At 50.0% G+C, this 24,954-nt stretch overlaps 1 protein-coding gene across 1 annotated transcript in view; it reads right to left on the bottom strand.

Annotated features, from left to right (window-relative positions):
- Positions 1 to 8,279: 8,279 nt before the first annotated feature.
- Positions 8,280 to 24,954, bottom strand: part of LOC147081742 (meiotic recombination protein REC114-like) — a 51,299-nt gene continuing 34,624 nt past the window's right edge. The window contains exons 5-6 of the mRNA XM_085980728.1: positions 18,412 to 18,492; positions 8,280 to 8,667 (exon numbers count right to left, since the gene is read on the bottom strand). Coding sequence (XP_085836854.1) covers positions 8,503 to 8,667; positions 18,412 to 18,492 — 246 coding nt within the window. The 3' untranslated portion in view covers positions 8,280 to 8,502. The remainder of the gene's footprint in view (positions 8,668 to 18,411; positions 18,493 to 24,954) is intronic.

Genomic DNA, 24,954 nt, shown 5'->3' with positions numbered 1-24,954 from the left:
GGCAAATGGTATGTTGGCCTTCGTAGCGAGAGGGTTTGAGTACAGGAACAAGGATGTCTTGCTGCAGTTGTACAGGGCCTTGGTGAGACCACATCTTGAGTATTGTGTGCAGTTTTGGTCGCCTTATCTGAGGAAGGATGTTCTTGCCATGGAAGGAGTGCAGCGAAGATTCACCAGGCTGACAGCTGGGATGGCAGGAATGACGTATGAGGAGACATTGGGTCGATTGGGCTTGTACTCGCTGGAGTTTAGAAGAATGAGAGGGGATCTCATTGAAACTTATAAAATTCTAACAGGACTAGACAGACTAGATGCAGGAAGGATGTTCCCGATGGTCGGGGAGTCCAGAACCAGGGGTCACAGTCTAAGGATAAGGGGTAAGCCATTTAGGACAGAGATGAGGAGGAATTTCTTCACCCAGAGAGTGGTGAACCTGTAGAATTCTCTACCACAGAAGGCAGTAGAGGCCAATTCATTAAATATATTCAAGAAGGAGTTGGATATATTTCTTAAGGCTAAAGGGATCAAGGGATATGGGGAGAAGGCAGGGACAGGGTACTGAGTTTGGATGATCAGCCATGATCTCATTGAATGGCGGAGCAGGCTCGAGGGGCCAAATGGCCTACTCCTGCTCCTATCTTCAATGTTTCTATGTTTAGATTGTGTGTTCATTCAATATCCCTAAACCTATGTTATGTCAAAAAACTTACATGACTTAGCAAATTTTGAAGGTTGTTATTTTCTGATTTATTGCCCCTTCCATTCCTTCAGACCAACCCTTGTCACTCACCACAAAAAAGGTGGGTAAATAACTTCCGACGAAAGGTCATTGACCTGAAACGTTGACTATGTTTCTCTCTCAAAAGATGCTGCCTGACCTGCTGAGTGTTTCCAGCATTTTCAGCTTCTATTTCAGATTTCCAGCATCTGCAGTATTTTGCTTTTGTACGGGTAAGTAACTTGTTCGCTAGGCCTCTACCTCTGGCACTTTACTATCAACTGCCAGGATGTGCACGAGAGATCCTGGGCAATTGGTTCTCTGGTAGTGATTTCCCCCATAAATTATACCAATATTTAATCATGTCTTGGAGTTTTGGTCAGATCCTCAATTTATTTCTGCTTATATTTTAGGCTGCATATTGTGACGCCACATAGTTCCGGCTAGAATGGAGATGATTGGGTAATTCCCCCTTCAATCACGCTGTAAGTGACTGGGATTTATTTTACACACACAATCTGTATTACGTAGCTATCGTCCACTCACTGCATTTTGACGGTGAAGTAATCCCGCTTTTATCGGGAGTCTCTGCTGTCGTTTCGGTTACGAGTTCTGTATGCTGTAGTTCATAGAGGCTGTGGGCTGGATTTTCATTGGACCGTGGAGTCGGGATTGGAGGCGTGTGGGGGTTTAAAATCCCAAAATCGGGGGTCCCGACCCCATCCCACCCCCCAATCTGCCTCCATGCCAGTTTCAAAAGAGGCGGGTACCCGCCCGCACTGGGACCCGCCTCCTGGAGGTGGGAAGGGGATTAGTGCCAATTAACTGCCTGTTAACAGGTAGTTAACAGGCAGTTTTTAGCCTAATCCCTATTTTCATTGCTGAAATGTGGGATTCCCGATGGCTCCAAACCACGCCAAGTTAGTGAGGTGGGCCGTCGGGATGAAGGGCTTGGAGGTGTCGAGATGTCCGGTGTTCAGGTGAGTGATGGGTGCATGAGTGCAGAGGTAAGTGTGTTTGGTCTGTGTAAAGCGTTTAAAGAAGTTCTACTAACCTTTACTTACCTTTACAGCCTTCCTTCCTTCAGGTCTCGGGAGTCCCTCATCTCACCAGCACAGAAAGCAGAATGGCCACCAGCTGTCAAAATCTGCAGCATTCAGCTTTCTGTTCCAGGGAGATCCCTAAATCATCCTGAGAGGAACAAATTAACCTGGAGTACAGATTGTCAGTGTTTGACAGCTTCAAACAGCTATCGAACGCTGATATTTCATCTGTCAAAAGGTCTTGACAGATGAAATTTCAATCTGTGATGTCACCTGTTGCTGGGTGGCCCTCAACAAGGTCAATCAAGTTAAAATCATGTGGGTTGGCTAGAACTCGATGGAGGCGGGACTACAACCCCGAAAGTTGTAGTCCCGCCTCCTCAATGAAAATCCAGCCCCGTGGGCGTGAAAATGGGCTCGGTAGCACCCGTTGATTGAACATTTATAAAAACTATTTACAAGAGTCCAAAGCCTGTGGTTCTGCTGTGAGCGAGACTGAGCGGGAGGAGGTAGATTCTGCAGGAGAGGGGCTCCCTATTCTCTCATGCACCTGTGCCTCACCCCTCCATGTGGACGGCCCTCTGTGCCTCGGAGTCCGACATGTTGGTCGAGATCAGGGAGTGGCGAGTTTGTGTTCCGGATGTTGCTTCCGGGAGGGGACACGGGGAAGTAGGCAGGCTGCGACTAGTGCCACCTGCCTCCTGTGACGGGGCAGCTACTGGCTGGCATCCCCTGGAGGATCCTGGCTCCTGCAAGGCGTGTGGGTCGGGCACAAAGCCTTGGGGTGACCCTGGGAACTGCTGCCTTCCGGCTCGTCAGCAGCACGTCCCCTCATGGCCCTGGGTCGGTGTCCGCAGCGACTGGCGTTGCAGAGGGCACACTGGTGTCAGCTGCAGTGCGGCTGCACCCGCGACAAGCAAGTCAATTGCCCGTGCAACAACCTGGCAGAGGTTGTCCAGTTTCTGCCCTATCATCTCAGTGAGGAGCGTCACCTGGCAGTCGGTGGGCATGAGATGTCGCAGATACCTGCAAAGCTCCTCAATCATCCTCCTTCTCAGTCTTGGATTCCTGTAGCCCTGATCCCAGGTGTCCTCACGCTTGTCTACCTCGTTTTATAGGGGACAGGGCACAGTTCCCCCAGCTCCCAATGGCCCCTCATCCCCTTACAAGTCAGAGTCAGTTTTGCGGCTATCTGTGAGAGGGGAGATGGGTGTGTCTCATGCTGAGATGGAAGGGGTCAGAATGCTGGAGAAGATGGTCAAGTGTCTCTCTCTCTCCCCACCCCACATCAGCACCCTCATGGTGCAGTGTGGGGACAGGAGTGTCTATGGCACATCACCTGCATTCAATCAATGTTCCAGCGATTGCGGGAAAAAATAAATGCGATGTACACACTGAGGTAAAAAGTCGATGGCCATGAGATGTGCCATTGCAGCAATTTCTGGCCCATTGACATCGCTGCGCCATTATCGTATACGCCATGCAGCCTTCTGCTGGTCACCAACCCCCCGCCCCCCCCCCCCCGCCCATCCCTCCTCCACCCGCTTGTGCATTTAACAAACCTCAAATGTCCCTCCTCTCTCTCTCATCCTTGGATGGCTCCTGGCCAGGAGACAATGCACAAGGAGTTGACAGTCGCCAATATGGCTCCAGCCACCGCACAGGCCACAGTTCTGGGATCTTTCTTTGTTTTCTTCTTGAGAAACACTTCAGTAGAAAAGTTTATATTCAAAACTGTTAATTACTTTTATAAAAAAGTGTTTTAAAAAGTTTTTTTTTTAATTTTAAAAACTTTTTCAGGTCTTTTCAGGCATTGCAGGTCACTCACCTCTCAGTGCTGCACCTTAACTGAGAGACAGCGTCTGTTTTCAGCTTATTATAATGTCCAGCCTCCCCTTAAATGCATCCATACGATTCGCTTCAACCACTCCCTGTGGTAGCGAGTTCCACATTCTCACCACTCTCTGGGTAAAGAAGTTTCGTCTGAATTCCCTATTTGATTTCTTGGTGACTATCTTATATTGACGGCCTCTAGTTATGCTCTTCCCCACAAGTGGAAACATTCTCTCTGTATCCACTCTATCAAAACCTTTCATAATTTTATAGACCTCTATTAGGTCACCCCACAGCCTTCTTTTTTCAAGCGACAAGAGACCCAGCCTGTTCATCCTTTCCTGCTATGTATACCCTCGCATTTCTGGTATCATCCTTGTAAATCTTCTCTGCACCCTCTCCAGTGCCTCCATATCCTTTTTATATGGCGACCAGAACTGCACGCAGTACTCCGTGTGGTCTAACCAAGGTTCGATACAGGTTTAGCATAACTTCCCTACTTTTCGATTCTACCCCTCTAGAAATAAACCCTAGTGCTTGCTTTTTTTTTTATGGCCTTGCTAACCTGTGTCGCAATTTTTAGTGCTTTGTGTATTTGTACTCCGAGATTCCTTTGTTCCTCTACCCCACCTAGACTCGCACCCTCCAAGTGATAAATGACCTATTCTTCCGACCAAAACATAATACCTCACATTTATGTGTTGAATTTCCTTTGCTAATTATATACCCATTCTGCAAGTTTATTAATGTCCTCCTATAATTTGTTGCAGTCCTCCTCAGTATTGACTATTCCCGCAACCCTCCCCCAATTTAGTGTCATCCGCAAATTTAGAAATTGTGTTTTTGATTCCAAAGTCTAAGTCATTAATGTAAATTGTGAACAGCAGCGGTCCCAGCGCTGATCCTTGTGGAACACCACTACTCACCTTCTGCCAGTGACTAGCTACCCTTTACCCCTACTCTCTGCTTTCTGTCTTGAAGCCAGCTAGCAATCCATTCTGCTACTTGCCCCGATTCCACATTCTCTGACCTTGTTCATCAGTCTATTATTGGGTACCTTATCGAAGGCCTTTTGAAAATCCAGATAAATTACATCTACTGCCTTACCACTGTATATTCTCTCTGTTACCTCTTCAAAAAATTCAATAGGTTGGTTAAGCAAGACTTTCCCTTTTGAAATCCATGCTGACTATTCCTTATTATATTTTTGGTTTCCAGATGTTCTTCTATTTTCTCCTTTAGTAGGAATTCCATTATTTTTCCTACCACCGACGTTAAGCTGACTGGTCTATAATTCACTGGACATGTTCTATCGCCCTTCTTAAATGTCGGTATTGTGTTAGCTATCCACCAGTCCTCTGGCACTATGCCATTTTCTAACGAATTATTAAATATGTGTAGTAATACCTCTGCTATCTCTTCCTTAGATTCTAAAATGCGTGGATGCAATCCATCCAGACCAGGGGTTTTATCCTCTTTGAGTCTGATTAGTTTATTTAATATATCCCCTTTTTAAAATTTTAAATGAACTTATCTCATTACTAACCTCATCAGCCAATGTCATGTCCACCTGTTCTATCTCCATGGTAAATACTGAAGCAAAATAATTAATTAATATTTCTGCCATCTCTCTATCGTTACCTGTGGTATTATCCTGTCTATCCCTTAATGGCCCTATTCCCATCCCAACCTTCCTTTTTTTATTGATGTGCCTATAAAATATTTTACTATTTTGTTTTATGTTCCTTGATAATTTAATTTCAGTTTCGCTTTGCCTCCCAAATTGTTTTTTTGACTTTTCTCCTAATCTTTTCATATTCTCCCTGATCATGCACTCCCCTGCTGTCTATGTTTTTTTAAATTCATTCACGGGATGTGGGCGTCGCTGGCAAGGCCAGCATTTATTGCCCATCCCTAATTGCCCTCGAGAAGGTGGTGGTGAGCCGCCTTCTTGAACCGCTGCAGTCCGTGTGGTGAAGGTACTCCCACAGTGCTGTTAGGGAGGGAGTTCCAGGACTTTGATCCAGCGACGATGAAGGAACGGCGATATACTTCAAAGTCAGGATGGTGTGTGACTTGGAGGGAAACTTGGATGTGTTGGTGTTCCTACGCGCCTGCTGCCCTTGTCCTTCTAGGTGGAAGAGGTCGCGGGTTTGGGAGATGCTGCCGAAGAAGCCTTGGCGAGTTGCTGTAGTGCATCTTGTAGATGGTACACACTGTAGATGGTACACACTGCAGCCATGGTGCGCTGGTGGTGGAGGGAGTGAATGTTTAAGGTGGTGGATGGGGTGCCAATCAAGCGGGCTGCTTTGTCCTGGATGGTGTCGAGCTTCTTGAGTGTTGTTGGAGCTGCACTCATCCAGTGGAGAGTATGCCATCAAACTCCTTATTTGTGCCTTGTAGATGATGGAAAGGCTTTGGGGAGTCAGGAGGTGAAACAGTCGCCACAGAATACCTAGCCTCTGACCTGCTCTTGTTGCCACAGTATTTATGTGGCTGGTCCAGTTAAGTTTCTGGTCAATGGTGATCCCCAGGATGTTGATAGTGGGGGATTTGGCGATGGTAATGCCGTTGAATGTCAAGGGGGAGTGGTTAGATTCTCGCTTGTTGGAGATAGCCATTGCCTGGCACTTGTATGGCGCGAATGTTACCTGCCATTTATCAACACAAGCCTGAATGCTGTCCAGGTCTTGTTGCATGCGGGCATAGACTGCTTCATTATCTGAGGAGTTGTGAATGGCATTGAACACTGTGCAGTCATCAGCTTATGTTGCAGGGAAGGTCATTGATGAAGCAGCTGAAGATGGTTGGGCCTAGGACACTGCCCTGAGGAACTCCTGCAGTGATGTCCTGGGGCTGTGATGAATAACCTCGAACCACCACAACCATCTTCCTTTGTGCTAGGTATGACTCCAGCCAGTGGATCATTTTCCCCTGATTCCCATTGACTTCAGTTTTACTAGGGCTCCTTGATGCCACACTCGGTCAAATGCTGCCTTGATGTCAAGGGCAGTCACTCTCACCTCACCTCTGGCATTCCGCTCCTTTGTCCATGTTTGGACCAAGGCTGTAATGAGGTCGGGAGCCGAGTGGTCTTGCCATAATCCAAACTGGGCATCAGTGAGCAGGTTATTGGTGAGTAAGTGCCGCTTGATAGTACTGTCGATGACACCATCCACCACTCTGCTGATGATTGAGAGTAGACTGATGGGGTGGTAACTGGCCAGATTGGATTTGTCCTGCTTTTTATGGACAGGGCATACTTGTGCAGTTTTCCACATTGTCGGATAGATGCCAGTGTTGTAGCTGTACTGGAACAGCTTGGCTGGAGGCGCGGCTAGTTCTGGAGCACAAGTCTTCAGCACGATAGCTGGGATGTTGTCGGGGCCCATAGCCTTTGCTGTATCCAATGCGCTCAGCCGTTTCTTGATATCACGTGGAGTGAATCAAATTGGCTGAAGACTGGCTTCTGTGATGGTGGGGACCTCAGGAGTAGGCCGATATGGATCATCCACTCGGCACTTCTGGCTGAAGATGGTTGCAAATGCTTCAGCATTGTTTTTTGCACTCACGTGCTGGGCTCTGCCATCATTGAAGATGGGGATATTCATGGAGCCTCCTCCTCCCGTTAGTTGTTCAATGTTCCACCACCATTCACGACTGGATGTGGCAAAACTGCAGAGCTTTGATTTGATCTGTTGATTGTGGGATCTCTTAGCCCTGTCTATTGCATGCTGCATCCGCTTTTTAGCATGCATGTAGTCCTGTGTTGCAGCTTCCCCAGGTTGGCACCTCATTTTTAGGTACGCCTGGTGCTGCTCCTGGCATGCTCTTCTACACTCCTTATTGAACCAGGGTTGGTCCCCTGGCTTGATGGTAATGGTAGAGTGAGGGATATGCCGGGCCATGAGGTTACAGATTGTGGTGTACTTAATACATTCCAGAACTGATTTTATTTTTTAGTTGTGAATGAGAAAGAATGAGTCTTGAAAGGAACAGGTTTTACTTCAATATGCTTTGGATATCTACGATCGACATTACTCCTCTCCTGGTGAAAAATATTTCTCTAAAGAAAATTCATGCGTGTAGCATTAGCTATTCTGATATTAAGCCTGTCTTTGTACAACACTGCCTCCTGGTGTTTAATTCCAAGATTCGTTAAATTCAGTCACCAATATTTAATAAAAGTACATTTGTCTTGTTTGCATTCCCTGTTTATTCCTCTTTTTGCTCCTGCTCTCCAGTATCTCAGACAAATGGCCATACTTGATGTGTGACCCTCGAGAGTGAGATTCTGCGGACCACACAGGACATCACAACTGGATTCGATCCCAACCTCCTCTTTCCGTCCACGCCAACGCACTTTCAGGGTTGGGCCTTGGGAAGCCAGAGTGATTTTTTTTCTAAGCTTAGCCTGGGACATCGAGGCCAGTGGGAGTGGCCCAACTGACAATGCAAGCCAATGTTCAACTGAGCACAGCCCAAGAACTGAACCTGCGACTTTCTGGCCTCTATGACTTCATGCCGCACTGACCTGTCTCTCGACCTGCTTGGCAAACAGGACTAATTCCAAATAGAAACATTAAACGTACAGCCTGAATTAAGGTTAGACACAACCCTTAAGAACTTATTCACACAGAACAAAGTCACCGAGTTTGACTTAATGAAAATATTTAAGGCTTAAGTTTGTTAAAGAAAGTATTTATTATTAACGACACTAGCAAACTAATGATTAGAAATAAAAATGTCTGAAGTAAATAGAGACAGTACTACCATATATAGATATCTAGCCCAGAAAAAACTCAAATGTGGGGCGAATTCATGAAAATTAATGCGATTTGTCGTCATTTCCTTCTACAATGGTATTTGGCGCTTCACCAACTGGAGAAAGGTCAAACATGTTCCCAGTCATTCGTCTATCAGCTTTTTAAGTTCTTGCTCGACCTGTTCCACAAATGCTGGGAAGCTCTGATCCATAAGACAGAGTCGCAGGAAAGGACCCAGCTCTTCGCTGTCCAATGCTGACTGCTGATAGGCCAACGGCAGCTTAGGTGATGTAGCTCCTAACATGGACTAGGAAAGAAAAACCTAAGTTACAGAATTGAAACTGTTTTTAACAGGTATAAGTGTCTGTAACTGAATTATGCTTTCTCAAGCTTCTGTATACAGCTTTTACCAGAATACAAACTCTCTCAAAGTAATAAAATACAAGAATAACTGATATTCAACTTAACGTTAAAGGAAGATTAAGGGCTAGATTTTCAGTATAGGCAGTTTTGGGGCGCTAACCTTAGCGCCCGGCCGAAGTTAGCGCCCGCCCCAAAGTAGCGCCCCGTTGCCGGAAATTCAGTGGCTTCGCCCTAAGAGGTTGGTGGAGTGCTAAAAGAGGCGTTCCACTACTATCTTTAGGCGCTAAGCCGGCGGTCCAGAGGGATAGCGCCCAGGCGGGGTGCAGCGCAGGTGCGGTCATTTTTGGACTGACCAGCTCTTAAAGGGGGAAGGGACGAATTGGTCTGCTGCCACGCCCTGCACACTGCAGCCTTGCAAAGAGGCCTCAACACTGCTGCTCAGCCCCAGGGAGTCATGGCAACGCCAGAGAAGGCCCGTGAGCGTGCCCTGCGCTTCTCAGAGGGTGATCTGGACATAATGGTCACAGCTCTGGAGGTGAGGCGCAAGATCTTGTTCCCAGAGAGTGGGAGGAATCCAACCCACCACGACTACACCAAAGCCTGGAAGCAGATTGCCCAGAGGGTGACGTTCACCGGCGATGCCCCCAGGACGCACAAACAATGTCGTAAAAAATACAACGACCTGACCAGGATTGTCAGGGTGAGTACCCTTTCCAGTCTCCTCCTCATTCTTGCATGTACACCTGACATGATGGGCAAAGGGAGCTGAAAGTCCTATTGGCCAGCCCTCAGCCAGCAGCATTGGGACAGTCATGAGCATCAATTGGCCATTCGGCACTCTACACTCTGGCCAAGCTATTCCACCATGGGAGGCAGTGCACACTACATCAGGGCTTCACTCTGGCCAAGCTATTCCACCATGGGAGGCAGTACACACTACATCAGGGCTTCACTCTGGCCAAGCTATTCCACCATGGGAGGCAGTGCACACTACATCAGGGCTTCACTCTGGCCAAGCTATTCCACCATGGGAGGCAGTGCACACTGCATCAGGGCTACACTGCGCACTTACAGCCCGTCCTTTCTCTTGCAGGCTAAAGTAGCCTTTAATCGCCAGGCCCGTGCCAGGGGTGGCCGCGCCAAGCTGCAGAAGCTCACTCGGCTGGAGGAGCGCGTGTGTGTGCTCATGGGAGCCCGTGTGATCGTCCCCACAGCGTGCGGAGTAGCCGACCCTCCACTGCCCGGCAATGGTAAGGACCTCGCCTTTTGGCCCTCTCGCGTCGCACTGGCCCATCCGAGCTACCTCCTTTGCCACTGTCCCACCAATGCGCTGAATGCCACCAGTCCTAACTCCCTCGCTGACGCCGTCTCCTCACTCTGAAGCTACTCTTGTGCATTCCTGCTTTCAGCTGGTGACAACCAGGACCCTGAAGCTGCCAGTGACAGCACCTCCGAGCAGGAGGAGGAGGAGGAGCAAGCCGGACCATCGGGGGAACAGTCACGTCCCGCAGGAGAGGAGGAAATGCTTGACACCTCCTCACTGGACGAGTGCCTGGAGGAACTGTCGCAGGGCAATGCAGCTTCTGGGACCAGTGGCGTCCAGCCACCCAGGAGCCGTGCGCGTGGCCCGCGGCCTTCCCCCCAAAGGGGGGAAGGATCAGAGGGGAGTGCTGCTGATCGGCACACTCGCTGCCACCAACGTGGCAAGGGTCCCCTAGTTCGGCCCCCTGCTCCCCAGTGGGAGAGTCGCGACTCCAGTCCGGACACCTTCACCTCGGAGGAGGTGCAGAAGCTGGATAAGATGGCCGAGGATTCGGACCGGCGCCACACGGAGCTCATGAGCGTGGTGGGGCGCATGCCTGAGGCCATCGAGTCGCTGGCGACCAGTGTGCGCGAGTTCGGGGCAGCAACTGCCGCGAGTGGCGGCATGCTGACTGATGCCGTCAAGACCCTGGCGGATGTGATGCGGGCGCACACCAGGACAACAGGGGCACTCACTGCTGCCACACGCGCTGTCTCAGGCAGGCATCACCAGGGCAGCCGCCGCGCTGGACCATCCCAGCGAGCCGCCCCTCGGCTGATTGTTGCGGATCCTGCAGTGCGGGCCCGGCCGAGTGCCACCGTGCCACAGCACCAGCCAGCGCATCCCAGACGCCAGCTGGCCCACATTGCGCCATCCGTCGCTGCCATTCCCCCACTGGGGCGTCACGGGCAAGTGGCTGCAGCTGATGGTGGCCAGGCTCAGGTGCGCCACTCAGCAGACGGCCCCTCGAGGCCCAAACGCCGTGTAGGCCGCCCCCCAGCGGCATCTGGCGGAAGGGCATCTGAGCCTCAGGCGCCTTCCCCCAGCCTCGCAGCAGCCACTGGGCAGAACTTGCGAAGGAGCAGCAGGCCGGGCAGGGGAGGCAAAAGGCTGGGCAAGGTCTCGCCCTCGCAGGCCACTCAGTAGAGGGTGTGGCCAGCTTTCCTTTTATATGGCGGTGGCCATCTTTATTTTGCCCATGGTTGTGTTGTTGGAGGGCTTATTTTTTGCGTTAGGCCGACGTTGAGGCCCGGTTTGAAGAAATGTGGAGTGACTCCTCCCCAGTTTGTGGGAGTGAGTCGTTTGTTGGGCTTTTTGTGGGGCCCGTTTATTGTTTTTGGGGATTCATGTGGGAAGGGCTTTTCATTTTTGTGTAATAAATAATTATCTTTATTCATGCAGTCTCCATGGTTGTTCTTCTTAGTGTTTGTTGGCTTCGCCGGCTGAGGGCTTGCGGAGCGGCTGCATTCATCTTCCCTCATGGCCCCTGGCCATTCCCTGACAGGGGGCTTAGAAGTACCGTGTAATAAGGTGGCGTCGCGCGGCCCTTGGCCCTGGTCGTTCCCTCCTGGGAACGTACTCCTGCTCCTCCTCCTCCTCCTCCTCATGCTCCTCCTGCTCCTCCTCCTGAGGTGCTGCTCCAACGTCAGGTGGCAGTGCCTGAGTCCTGCGGATAGCCAGGTTGTGTAGCATGCAGCAAACTACCACAAATTGGGAGACCCGGTCCGGCGAATACTGGAGAGCTCCTCCGGAGCGATCAAGGCAGCGGAACCGTTGCTTGAGGACCCCAATAGTTTGCTCGATGATGTTGCGGGTGGTTTGATGGCTCTCGTTGTAAGCCTCTTCAGCAGCGGTCCTGGGCGTGCGGAGCGGGGTCATGAGCCAGGTACACAAAGGATAGCCTTTGTCCCCGAGTAGCCATCCTCTTGGGGGAGGCTGTGCCTCGAACATGTCATGCACAGTACTCTGCCGCAGGATAAAGGCATCGTGGCTGCTGCCTGGGAAGCTGGCATTGACTGCCATGATGCGCTGCTTGTGGTCACAGACCAGCTGCACATTCAGAGAATGGTAGCCCTTCCTGTTGCGATACTGCTCGCCATGCTCCAGAGGGGCCCGCAAAGCCACATGCGTACAGTCAATGGCGCCCTGCACCAAGGGGAATTCCCCGAGTCTGGAAAATCCCAATGCGCGCTGATGCTGGCTCTCCAGGGCCATGGGGAAGGAGATGAATTGGCTTCTCCTTCTGAACAGTGCTTCGGTCACCTGACGGATGCAGCGATGCGCGCCGTACTGGGAGATGTTTGCTATGTCCCCAGCAGCGTATTGGAAGGAGCCGGTGGCATAGAAGTTCAATGCCACCGTCACCTTCACTTCCACCGACAGAGATGTCCTGCACCTGAGCTTTGGCCGCAGATCTCGGCGAAGCAGGTGGCAGATCTCTGCAATCACCTCCTTTCGGAATCGGAGCCTTTTAACACATCGCGCGGCACTCATGTTTAGGTAGGAGCGCTGCTGGCGGTATAGCCTGACTGGGTAAGGCCTACGTGGCCGACGCCTGTAGCCCCCTCTGCCTCTAGCCAGGGCTGCCCCTCTCACAATGCGTCTGCGAGCCCTACGGACATGGAGCTGCAGCTCCGCGTTGGCACCCCATGCAACCCCCATCAAATCCTGGCAAACACTCAAATTTCCAAAAGGCCACTTGCAGCGCTCTGGCCTGAGTCCAAAAATACCTGAGCTCTTGCTGCTTGAAACCAGTTAGCTATCCTCCTTGTTGTGTCTCCAGAAATGCGTTGCACAAGAGTGTTTTCTGAAAAAAGGCTGGCCTTTATACTGGAGAGCACGCCCCCTTTAATTTGCGCCCCCCGGGGCCCGCGCTGGTTGTGTTGCGTTCCTTTTTCCAAACACTCCGGCCGCCAGCCGCACAATGGGGCGGTCCGACTGAAGTTTGGAATCGGGGCGGCCAAAGGGCGTTGCACGAGGATGTGACGTCATTTTCTGCGCGCGCATCCGGGCGGGCACTAAACTTTGTGCCGGCGCTAACGGGCAACTTAATTTGGGGCAGGGCGCAAACTGCGCTGCGCACGGGCACTACACGCATAGCGCCCGAAAATCACTTCTCTTAAGGCGCTAACTGTTGGCGCTAGCAACTGAAAATCTAGCCCTAACTGTTTTAACTTTTCATATCCTTACTGATGATACAACCCCACTTTAAAAGGCAATGCATCCCTATAATTTTTCTAGGTATGTACGATGAAATGAAAGAAGAAAAACTTTTTTAAAATTTGTTCCTGGGATGTGGGCATCGCTGGCAAGGCCAGCATTTATTGCCCATCCATAATTGCCCTTGAGAAGGTGGTGGTGAGCTGCCTTCTTGAACCGCTGCAGTCCGTGTGGTGAAGGTGCTATGGCCAGCTATTGATCAGAGGGACCAGAGCTTCTTGGAAGTCCTCAGCAGTAGAATTGCCAGTGCAGACACGGGTCCTGATGACCCCTCTGATGTGCAGCAAGGTGCTGTCAAGTCACTTGCTAGCGGTGAGGTGGGGCTGACCCATGAGAGGGATGTTGGCAGCAGACAACAAGGAAGTGGGGGCTCCTCTCCAAGCGCTCACACTTCCATGCCACTGCGGAGCCCTCGGTCATAGCCCCACCAGAGTCCTCACCCAACTGAGATGGGCATCTCAGCCCCTGCACAGCCACAGGAGGAGCAGACTTTTGGCGAGCCCTCACAGGCTCGCAAACCTAGAGGATGCCTGGTGTCGAAGCAGGAGCAGCATGAAAGTGAGCAAGAGCCACAGGAGAAGCACCACGTAGGAGCACGCGTAAGAGGAAGATAAAGCACAATTAGTCACACGGGCAGTCATTTGGGTGTTTTTTTGTGTTTAATAATTAAATGCCATCCCTTTGTGAATGTATTATACTCTGGTGATGGCAAACTGTTGACGTTATGGCCTCTATGATTTCGGTTTTAGAAGTTCCACATTGCGGCCTCAGCGAGACTTGCTTGGTCAGGTTGGTGGTCAGAGTGAGAGGAAACCAGAGAGTCATGTCCATTGTGTATCTTGTGCTAAGAAGAAGCCAAGCACATGTGCTGGAATGGGCAGTCTAAGCAAATCTGGCCAAGATGAGTGCATCCCTTGCATTCCGGCCAGCAATGTGCTTGCGTGCTGCTGCAGGTTGATACGCCCCTGCTCTGTCATCCTCCTCCTCCTCCTCCTTTTCATCTGAGGAGGCTATGTTGTGAGCCTCTTGCTCCTCAGGAAGCTGCAAGCCACGATGTTGTGCAGCGCACAGCAGACCACGACCATTCTGGAGACCCTGGCTGCTGAGTACTGCAGGGCTCCACCTGATCGGTCAAGGCATCTGAATCGCATCTTCAGCAAGCCGATGGTTTGTTCGATGATGGACCTGGTCGAAATGTGGCTAGCGTTGTAGCGCTCCTCAGCTTCATTCGCTGGCCTCCTGATCGGCGTCATTAGCCACGTCTTCAGGGGGTAGCCCTTGTCTCCAAGTAGCCATCCGTTAAGTTGGTTTGACGGCTGGAAGAGCAGAGGAACACTAGACTGCCGCAGGATAAACGAGTCATGGCAAGTGCCACAGTACTTGGCGCAAACATGCAAAATCTCCTTTTTGTGGTTACACACCAGCTGTACATTGAGGGCCCTTGCGGTTGACAAAGAGGACCTCCAGCCTCACACCAGGATGACTTAAAGCCCAGATCCCCTTTGCTCACCACATCCCCATCATTCCATCCCTCTCGCAAGCCGTTTCAAAGCTGAAATGACAGACACCACAAAAGAATGGTAAGTGAATTAATAAATTTACCAATAATTAGTAAACACATATATACAGCAAAAATATTAACTATTCCCCCTTGTGCAATCCCTCAGTGTCTCTCGTTACTGTGCCTTTGTCTGCTCTAGTGCTCCTATGAAGTGTTGGCCCAGCGGCTGCAGCAGGGCTGGTGGAAGGTTGCTGAGTGTCTGCGCAGGAGACTTCAGATAGCCTTGCAGGATGTTCTCGACCAGTTCTGGACCCGGAAGGCCCAGCTGCAGACTGCACCACCTCAGCATAGGCGGCAGCAATCTGGGCTGGCTGGATGACAGGCAGTGACAAGGGCAATGGCGGAATAGCAGTGGTGGGAGCAGGAATGCTGTCATCCTGAGAGAGGACATCAGGTTCCTGCTCCACTGACCCACAGCCACTCCCCCGGGGCAGCACCTCAGCAATCCATCGATGGTGGTAGACCCAGCCACGATGGCAGCAGTCAGAGCTTGCATGGCATTATACTGAGACTGCATGAGAGCAGTATGAGATTGGATGCTACCAAGCATAGACTGCATTACAGCACTAAGACATTGCGTCGTTTCCACCTGTGCTGCAATGGAAGCTGCCAGATCGCCCATCACACGCGGCATCAGGCCTGGGTCTCCACGGTCTCTCTGGGAGTCTACAATCCTTTGCAGACTGGAAATGATGGGCTCCATGGTCTGCGCAGAGCCTTGTGCAATGTTGGCGGCAGACTCCTCCACGCTCCTTATCATTGCCGAGAGGCTCTCGGGCACCCTTGCCATTGCAACTATCATCTCCTCGTGCATGCCCATCACCCTTCTTCTAAACGCCTCCCCATCGAGGTCCTCATCTGTGTCTTGTGCAGCAGAACTCGCCCTCCGGGGAGCTGGCCCCCCCAAGCTACCCTTGCCCCCTAGCCTTGCTGCAGCCCACCCGTCCCCGGTGCCTCACCCTGTGCAGATCCCGCTACTATACTAGCCTCTAAAGAGCACGTAGTGCCAGTATCTGAGCTGGTGTCTGCGGGTGAGAGATGCAGTGATGTGGCGTGTTTTTCCTCCTCTTCTCCCACCTCGCTCTCTACAGTGCCCTCAGGGACAGGCTGCTCAGGTGCTTGCTAATTATCTGAAAGCACAAAGGCACAAGAGTCGGGTTAAGGTGAGGGGAGGGGGGCAGGAAGGGAGAAATACATGCATACAGCATGATTAGCTGGAAAGTGCAAAACGCTTGTGGGGTGAGGGGGGAAGTGTGATGTGAGAAGAAGGAGTAGAGATGAACATACCGTTGTTGTCCCCAAGGGGGTTAACGTTGCCAGTGACCACGACGCACAATAATCTGCAGCACTCAATTCTCCAGCACAGACAGTGGTTGGGTGTCAGCTTGTTCCCAGCCTGTGCACTCCTGCTCCCTCCTGTTGTGAGTCACTTTGGCCTGCATGAAAAAGGAAAGTGTGCAAGTGAGTGTGGAGCAATCTGTTTGGGTGCTATCCCTGCCATAGTTAAATAGCTGTCATTGTGTGCAAGGTGTGACATGTGGATGTGAGTGTTGGTAGGTAAAGATTGTTGGCGGGTGAGTTCTGGGGGTGTGGTGCTTTGGGCAGTGTGTGAAGATTGTGGCTCAGATGGTGGTACATCGCATTTGCTGAAGCTTTCACTCACCCTAACCACCCAAGTGAGGTCGTTAAATTTCTTCCTGCTGTGTGTGTGGGTCCTGGGGACCACAGTGCTGCCTGACACATGCTGGGGAACCTCCCTTCACATGGTGCGGATGACTTGTGGTGGGGGCCTCCTGCTACTTGCCGGGTAGAACACCGCCCTCCGTCTCTCCACAGCGAAAACCAATGCCTCCAATGTTTGATCGCAGAATCTGCGGGCTCTCTCCCTGGGGCGTGGATCTGCCATCAGCACACCTGGTTCAGTCCTCCAGCCCATTCTCCTTGTCCTGCTGCTGCTTGCTGAGGCAGCTGCATAGCCAGCAATGCTGAGAATGAGGTGCTGCAGCATCAATGAACCTCCCCTCTAAGAAGTGAAAAAAGCCTGTGACTTGCAATTAAGTTGCACCCGATACTGGGCCACCCTTTTGAGTGCAACGCCAATAGAGCTTGGGTTTTAAGACTTGAATTAGGACTCCAATCATTTTTTTGAGCAGTGAGCACGAATTTTGTGTTCAGTCTAAAGCATTAGCGCTAATTCTCCAACTTTTCTACTGACACCACCCATTCCTTGGCTATAATGAATTTCTAGCCCCCAATGTCAAAACATCTATTTGCTGCATTTCACTAGAAGCCCAAAGTGAATAGACTAGAGCTTTTGTTAACTCTCCAGAGATACAGAATAATGTATTCATCTTCCAAATTTCAGAAGTGGACCTAAAGTTCGGATATTTTTTTTTGTTCCCGAGATGTAGGTGTCGCTGGCAAGGCCAGCATTTATTGCCCAGCCCTAATTGCCCTCGAGAAGGTGGTGGTGAGCTGCCTTCTTGAACCGCTGCAGTCCGTGTGGTGAAGGTACTCCCGTATTGCAGGAAAGACGATACGAAACTGACAGTTCGAGAATATAAGATATTTATTATATGCATCTTCCAATTCAACCGAGTCTAGCCCCACAACAGTTACTAGCCACTAGATACAGATTCTAATCCAGGTAGAAGTCATAGTTTTGGTAAGGGACAGAAAAGGCTCAATTTCATTAATGCTACAAGAAACTGTCAAATTTGGCTATCCAAATTAAGAATAAAAATCGAGAGTAACATCGCATCTCAACTCTTTCAGCAGATCAAGGACGATAAACTAGGGTGCAGTAGAATAACATTTGCTTCCTGGCTGCATGAAAAAAAATAGAAATAGAAACAAGCCCTTTTCGTTCTTAGCTTTCCAGTTCTTTCCTTAATTTTCCCCCTTTTTATTGATTACCCTTTTTCTCTTCTGTCCTTAGTTGTTGCAGCAGCAAGTTTAGAATAATGTAGAGCTCAAAGAAAAAAATAGTTTAAAAAAATCTCAAAGGGGAAATGTGTGGCATAGCAAAGGAAAGAAGTAAATAAAGAAAGCAAGCAAGCTTGCATTTATATGACTTTTCATATCCTCAGGCTCTCAAAGTGCTTGAAATCTAAATACTTTTGAAGTGTAATCACTGTTGTGCAGGCAAAGGTGATAGCCAATTCGCATACAGCAAGATTCCACAAGCAGTAAATACGATGACTGTTTTTTCTTGAATCTCTGGGGGAGTTTGCTATTCAGCTCTCTAAGCCGTAAAAAGCCTTTCATGATCCGAATCTGGGCCAGTCTTTACCAAGTTCAGACTGGGCTCGAGTCTTCAGAGCAAAAATCTATTCGTAATTCAGTATCAAATCGTGAGTCTCGCTCGGAAGCCGCAGTGGCTTTCAAAAACAATTTTAATTTTCGTCTTGGAGTGGGAAATGCCGCATTGCTGTACTTTATTGGAACAGCGTAGAAGGAGTTTTATTCTGCATCAAGTCTGCTCAGTATCTTTTCTGGGAGTATGTGTTTACTGACTGTAAAAAGTGGAACAGTATTTGATTCAGGAATACAGATTTGTTACACAGTAAAACGCGGAAGGCATATAGCTGGCTGTCTTTGCCTACCTTTGCCAGTTGTTTGATGGACACCCTACCCTCGGGAAGGGTAGTTTGAGTCACTGTTTGCCCCTCCTCTGTACCACGTGCCTGTCATTAAAAGATAAAAACGCAAGATCTTAAAATGCTAAAATTAATGGACTGAATCATTCCACGGATAAGTACCATGTGGTTAATGTTAAGAGTCAAACCTTTTGTACCGTCTGTGTAGGTGGTATCTGTGCTGCACAAAGCAAATCTCAGCAGTACCAGTGCGATAATTGCAACATTTGTAACAGACATTAAACCAGAGCTCACCTTACGGTAGGTGGGCTACCCACTCCCAGGTTTCTGCCTGTGCTGCTCGCGAACAAGCCACGCAAGAAGCCGAGAGATGGTGATTCTCTCTGACTTTCCTTCTCCTGTGCATACCTGCTGGTTGCTTCCTCCTAGCAGCAGTAGAGCAGACACTGGAACCTCAAGGGAGTAGTCAATGTGAACCCACAGCCAACTATTTGGTGGCACAATACATCGAAATGCCAACACATTCAGGCCACTGTAATGCCGACGTTTTCATGCCTTTGAATAATTCATGGCTCATGGGAAATTCCTTCAATAAAACTGAAGGCAGAATTGCCCAACAATTACTACCCAATCGTGGGAGAAGCCAGCAAGACTGCTTCTGCCTACAACCTCAGCTCTTCTGTGGGCAACACCTCATCTGCTCATTCTCCCTTCAATGGGGACAGATTTTTGTTTAATTTCACAGAGGTTTAAAGCAATTCAGTTTAGATGAATGAGCAAAATTATATAATTGAGATGTTTTCAGGGTGGGGGAAGGTTTCAGCTTCTCGTTATCTGACATGAAGAATCCTGATCATGTGCTGGATTAAGCAGAGTTTGTTATTCACTCGCTCATGTTTAAAGCTTTCCTAGAACAAAAAAAACCTTTAAAGATTATTCCTCTGAAGAAGTAGTGTATCTATATACTAGTAGAAGTGCCCGGCGGTGCCGAGGCTTTTTCGAGGGCATGTTGTTGTTGGAAGAGAGAGAGAGCGACTGGGGGGGGCAGGGAGGGAGGGAGGGCGGGGGGGAGGGGGGAAGGGAAGGGGGGGAGAGAGAGGGGGGGAGGGGGGGAAGGGAAGGGGAGGGGGAAGGGAAGGGGGAAGGGAAGGGGAGGGAGAGGGGGGGCAGGGGGGAAGGGGAGGGGGAGGGAGGGGGGGAGGGCGGGGGGCCCCCCCCGAGGGTCGCGGCCCCCCCCCCCCGAGGGTCACGGCCCTCCCGTGGGTCACGCCCCCTGCAGAGGGTCGCGGCCCCCCGCCGAGGGTCGCGCCCCCCCCTCGAGGTGAAGACCGCTGATTGCGGCTGTGCGAGACGGCCGGTTGCCAGGGTGACGCTTGATGCTCAGCAAGCCCCGCCCCCCGGCCGAGCCAGAGTCGCCGCGTCTCAGCTCCTGCTGCGCGCGCACCCTAGCGCCACTGGGCTGAGGCTCGGCCCTCCAGCCTTCGAGTGGGGCCGGGAGGTGCCTAGCTCGGGCGTGGGTGCGAAGGAGAAGCCGAGGCTTCGAGGCCTACCTGGAAAAATGGGGAAAGGTAGGAAAATTAATGAGATTAGATAAGTTAATTCATTTCTAAATCATTTTTTTTTAAAAACAATATGTGTTTTAAAAGCAACGTTTTTTTTAAAGACGCAGAAAGCGGGAAAAAGGAAAAGTTTGGAATCAAGATGGCGGCGACTCACCTCGGTTCAGAACGATAAGGCCCGGCCACACACACACTGATTGGCCCGGCGGCACACGCCAGCAACCAGGCGTACGATTGGTCGAGCTCGAGGTCACTCTGTCGCTAATGAGCGGATAATGAGATGCTAATGAGCGGAACGTTGAAGGTTTTTGGGATACCGCGGGCGCGATTTTAGCCCGGCCAAAACGTAAATACGCTTAAAACCGTCTCAGAAGCGTAAGCTTTCTTTGGAGGTAACGCGCGCGTAGGTACGCCCTGTAACTTTCGAGCGCATACCCGACAGACGCACACGCGATGACAGACAGACAGAATGACAGACAGAAGTACCGCTTTATATATATAGATAGATATAAAAGGATACTTCTGTCTGTCATTCCATCTGTCTGTCTGTCTTGAATTAACTCGAAAGTTATAGAGCGTACCTACACGTGCGTTATGTCGAAAGAAAGCCAACGATTCCAGAACCGCCCTAGGCGTATTTACGTTTCGGCCGGACAAAAATTGTTCGCGCGTTATGCAAAAAATCTGCTAAGTAGCATTGATTGACTGACGTCAAGGTCGACCAATCCTGTGCCGGCACGATTGACCAATCCTACAGTTCAGTCGCCTGATGGTTGCCCAATCGCTGCGTCTGTGGGCGGGACTAATCGTTTTCATCTCAGGGATCTGGCAGCCATTGCCTCAAGCTAAAAACCCCATTTACTTCCAGCTCAAAATCTGCTAATCCAGCTTCGAAAAAGTTAGTATCTCTTTTAAAAATAAGATTTACCAAAAACGTTTTATAAGTACTTTCACTTTCATCTTTCAAGGTATTAAAAGGTAGAAATGTTGCCCGGCAGAAGATTGAGAGAGGGACACAGAGACAGGGCCCAAAAGCCTGGGACTCGATTTAAAATGTTGCCCGGCAGCAGATTCACAGAGGGACACAGAGAGGCCGCAAAGCCTGGGACTCGATTTAAACCGCCCGGCCCAAAACAGCCCTGGCAAAGCCGGGCTCCCCCAGCTATTACAACATAAAACAATGAAAACAAACAGGCTTACCAGCTCGCCTGCATTTGTCCTGGCCTCCCACCTATACATGGGTGCATTGTGTTGGCATTTTGGTTTCTCTCATTGGAGAGACGGGATAACGAAAGATCTCATAGAAACGTAGAAACATAGAAGATAGGAGCAGGAGTCGGCCATTCGGCCCCTCGAGCCTGCTCCGCCATTTAATGAGATCATGGCTGATCATCCAAATTCAGTACCCTGTCCCTGCTTTCTCCCCATATCCCTTGATTCCTTTAGCCTTAAGAAATATATCCAACTCTTTCTTGAATATATTTAATGAATTGGCCTCCACCGCCCTCTGTGGCAGAGAATTCCACAGGTTCACCACTCTCTGGGTGAAGAAATTCCTCCTCATTTCAGTCCTAAATGGCTTACCCCTTATCCTTAGACTATGACACCTGGTTCTGGACTCCCCGGCCATCAGAAACATCCTTCCTGCATCTAGTCTGTCCAGGCCTGACAGAATTTTATAGGTTTCAATGAGATCCCCTCTCAATCTTCTAAACTTCAGTGAGTATAAGCCCAATCGACACAATCTCTCCTCGTACATCATTCCTGCCATCCCAGGTATCAGCCTAGTGAATCTTCGCTGCACTCCCTCCATGGCAAGAATGTCCTTACTCAGGTAAGGCAACCAAAACTGCACACAATACTCAAGGTGTGGTCTCACCAAGGCCCTGTACAACTGTAGCAAGACATCCTTGTTCCTGTACTCGAACCCTCTTGCTATGAAGGCCAACATACCATTTGCCTTCTTAACCGCCTGCTGCACCTGCATGCTTACCTTCAGCGACTGGTGCACAAGAACACCCAGGTCTCTTTGCACTTCCCCTTCTCCCAATCTATTGCCATTCAAATAATAATCTGCCTTCCTGTTTTTGCCACCAAAGTGGATAACCTCACATTTATCCACATTATAGTGCATTTGCCATGTTTCTGCCCAATCACCCAACCTGTCCAAATCGTACTGGAGTTTCACGACATCCTCCTCACAGCTTACCCTCCCACCCAGCTTTGTGTCATCTGCAAATTTGGAGATATTACATCCAATTCCCTCGTCCAGATCATTAATATATATTGTGAACAGCTGGGGTCCTGGGGCCGATCCTTGCGGTACCCCACTAGTCACTGCCTGCCACTCGGAAAATGACCCGTTTATTCCAACTCTTTGCTTTCTGTCTGCCAACCAGTTCTCCATCCAAGTCAATACCTTGCCCCCAATCTCATGTGCCTTAATTTTGCACGCTAATCTCCTATGTGGGACCTTATCGAAAGCCTTCTGAAAGTCCAAATACACCACATCCACTGGTTCTCTCTTATCTATTTCCTTTAGCCTTAAGAAATATATCTAACTCCTTCTTGAATATATTTAATGAATTGGCCTCAACAGCCTTTTGTGGTAGAGAATTCCACAGGTTCACCACTCTCTGGGTGAAGAAATTCCTCCTCATCTCAGTCCTAAATGGCTTACCCCTTAACTTTAGACTGTGACCCCTGGTTCTGGACTACCCCGCCATCGGGAACATCCTTCCTGCATCTAGTCTGTCTAGTCCTGTTAGAATTTTATAAGTTTCAATGAGATCCCCTCTCATTCTTCTAAACTCTAGCGAATATAAGCCCAATCGACCCAATCTCTCCTCATACATCATTCCTGCCATCCCAGGTATCTGGTGAATCTTCGCTGCACTCCCTCCACGGCAAGAACATCCTTCCTCAGATAAGGCGACCAAAACTGCACACAATACTCAAGGTGTGGTCTCACCAAGGCTCTGTACTACTGCAGCAAGACATCCTTGCTCCTGTACTCGAATCCTCTCGCTATGGTCTATCCCAGCATCCAAAGCAATACTGAAAGCCCTCGATTATAACAATGGGGTCTACAGTTTTAATAGGGATCTTTCACAACTACTATCAATCCTGGGATAACCCTATTTTCATTTCAGTCTTGCTTTCTCTCACTCAGTGAGAATTGGAAGTCCACCAACTAATTAGGTTGTGGAGAAAGAACAGAACAAGAGAGAGAAAAGGAAGTGAAAGTCGGACACGAGAGGATGGGGAAAAAGAGAGAAAAGAAAAAAGTAATTCATGCTCTGATCTGGATGGTGTTGAGCTTCTTGAGTGTTGTTGCAACTGCACATCGGAAGTCATCGCAGGAATCCTCCTCAATCGCCTTCTCCCAGTGGCTGAAGAGTTCCTCCCAGAGTCGCAATGTGGATTCTGCCCACTAAGGGGCACAATGGACATGATCTTCACCGCGCACCAATTACAAGAGAAATGCAGGAAACAGCACCAGCCGCTGTACGTGGCCTTCTTTGACCTCACAAAGGCCTTTGACACGGTCAACCATGAGGGATTATGGAGTGTCCTCCTCAAATTCGGCTGCCCTCAAAAGTTTGTCACCATCCTCCGCCTGCTTCATGACGACATGCAAGCCGTGATCCTGACCAACGGTTCCACCACAGACCCAATTCATGTACGGACTGCGGTCAAGCAAGGCTGTGTCATCGCACCAACGCTCTTCTCGATCTTCCTTGCAGCAATGCTCCATCTCACCCTCAGTAAGCTCCCCGCTGGAATGGAGCTAATATACAGAACAAACGGGAAGCTGTTCCACCGCCGTCGCCTCCAGTCCAGATCCAAGGTCGTCCCTTCCTCTGTCGTCAAATTACAGTATGCAGACGACGCTTGCGTCTGCGCACACTCGGAAGTCGAACTCCAAACCATCGTTAACACCTTCACCGAAGTGTACGAGAGCATGAGCCTTACACTAAACATCTGTAAGACAAAGATCCTGTACCAACCTGCCCCCGCCACACAGTACTGGCCCTCGATTATCAAAATCCATGACAAGGCCTTGGACAACATGGACCACTTTCCATACCTCGGGAGCCTACTGTCAACAAGGGCAGATGTCGATGACGAAGTCCAACACCGCCTTCAGTGTGCCAGTGCAGCCTTCGGTCGCCTGAGGAAGAGAGTATTTGAAGACCAGGACCTCAAACCCGGCACCAAGCTCATGGTCTACAGAGCAGTAGTAATACCCGCCCTCCTGTATGCCTCAGAGACATGGACCATGTACAGCAGGCACCTCAAAGCACTGGAGAGGTACCACCAATGCTGCCTCTGCAAGATCCTGCAAATCCATTGGCAGGATAGGCGCACCAATGTCAGTGTTCTCGCTCAGGCCAACATCCCCAGCATCGAAGCTTTGACCACGCTCGATCAGCTCTGATGGATGGGTCACATTGTCCGGATGCCCGATACGAGACTCCCAGAACAAGCGCTCTACTCGGAGCTCCGACACGGCAAGAGAGCCCCAGGTGGGCAGAGGAAACGCTTCAAGGACACCCTCAAAGCCTCCTTGAAAAAGTACAACATCCCCACCGACACCTGGGAATCCCTGGCCCAAGACCATACAAAGTGGAGGAGAAGCATCCAGGAAGGCAGCGAACACCTCGAGTCTCTTCACTGGGAGCAAGCGGAAGCGAAGCGCAAACAGCGGAAGTAGCGCCCCACCCACCCGCCCCTTCAACCACCGTCTGTCCCATCTATGACAGAGACTGTAGGTCCCGCATTGGACTCAGCAGTCACCTGAGAGCTCATTTTTAATGTGGAAGCAAGTCATCCTCGGTTCCGAGGGACTGCCTAAGAAGAAGACGACATATCCAGGCAAGTGGTGAGTATTCCATCATACTCCTGACTTGAGCATTGTAGAAGGTGAAGAGGTTTTGAGGAGTCAGGATGTGAGCAACTCTACGCAACCTCTGGCTAAAAAAGCAGG

The sequence above is a fragment of the Somniosus microcephalus genome, unplaced genomic scaffold (genome assembly GCF_052327205.1).
Source record: "Somniosus microcephalus isolate GS21.2 unplaced genomic scaffold, FLI_Smic_1.0 scaffold460, whole genome shotgun sequence".
Lineage (NCBI taxonomy): Eukaryota > Metazoa > Chordata > Chondrichthyes > Squaliformes > Somniosidae > Somniosus > Somniosus microcephalus.
The sequence above is the reverse complement of the archived record's forward strand: the minus strand, read 5'-3'. Positions and strand labels throughout refer to the sequence as shown.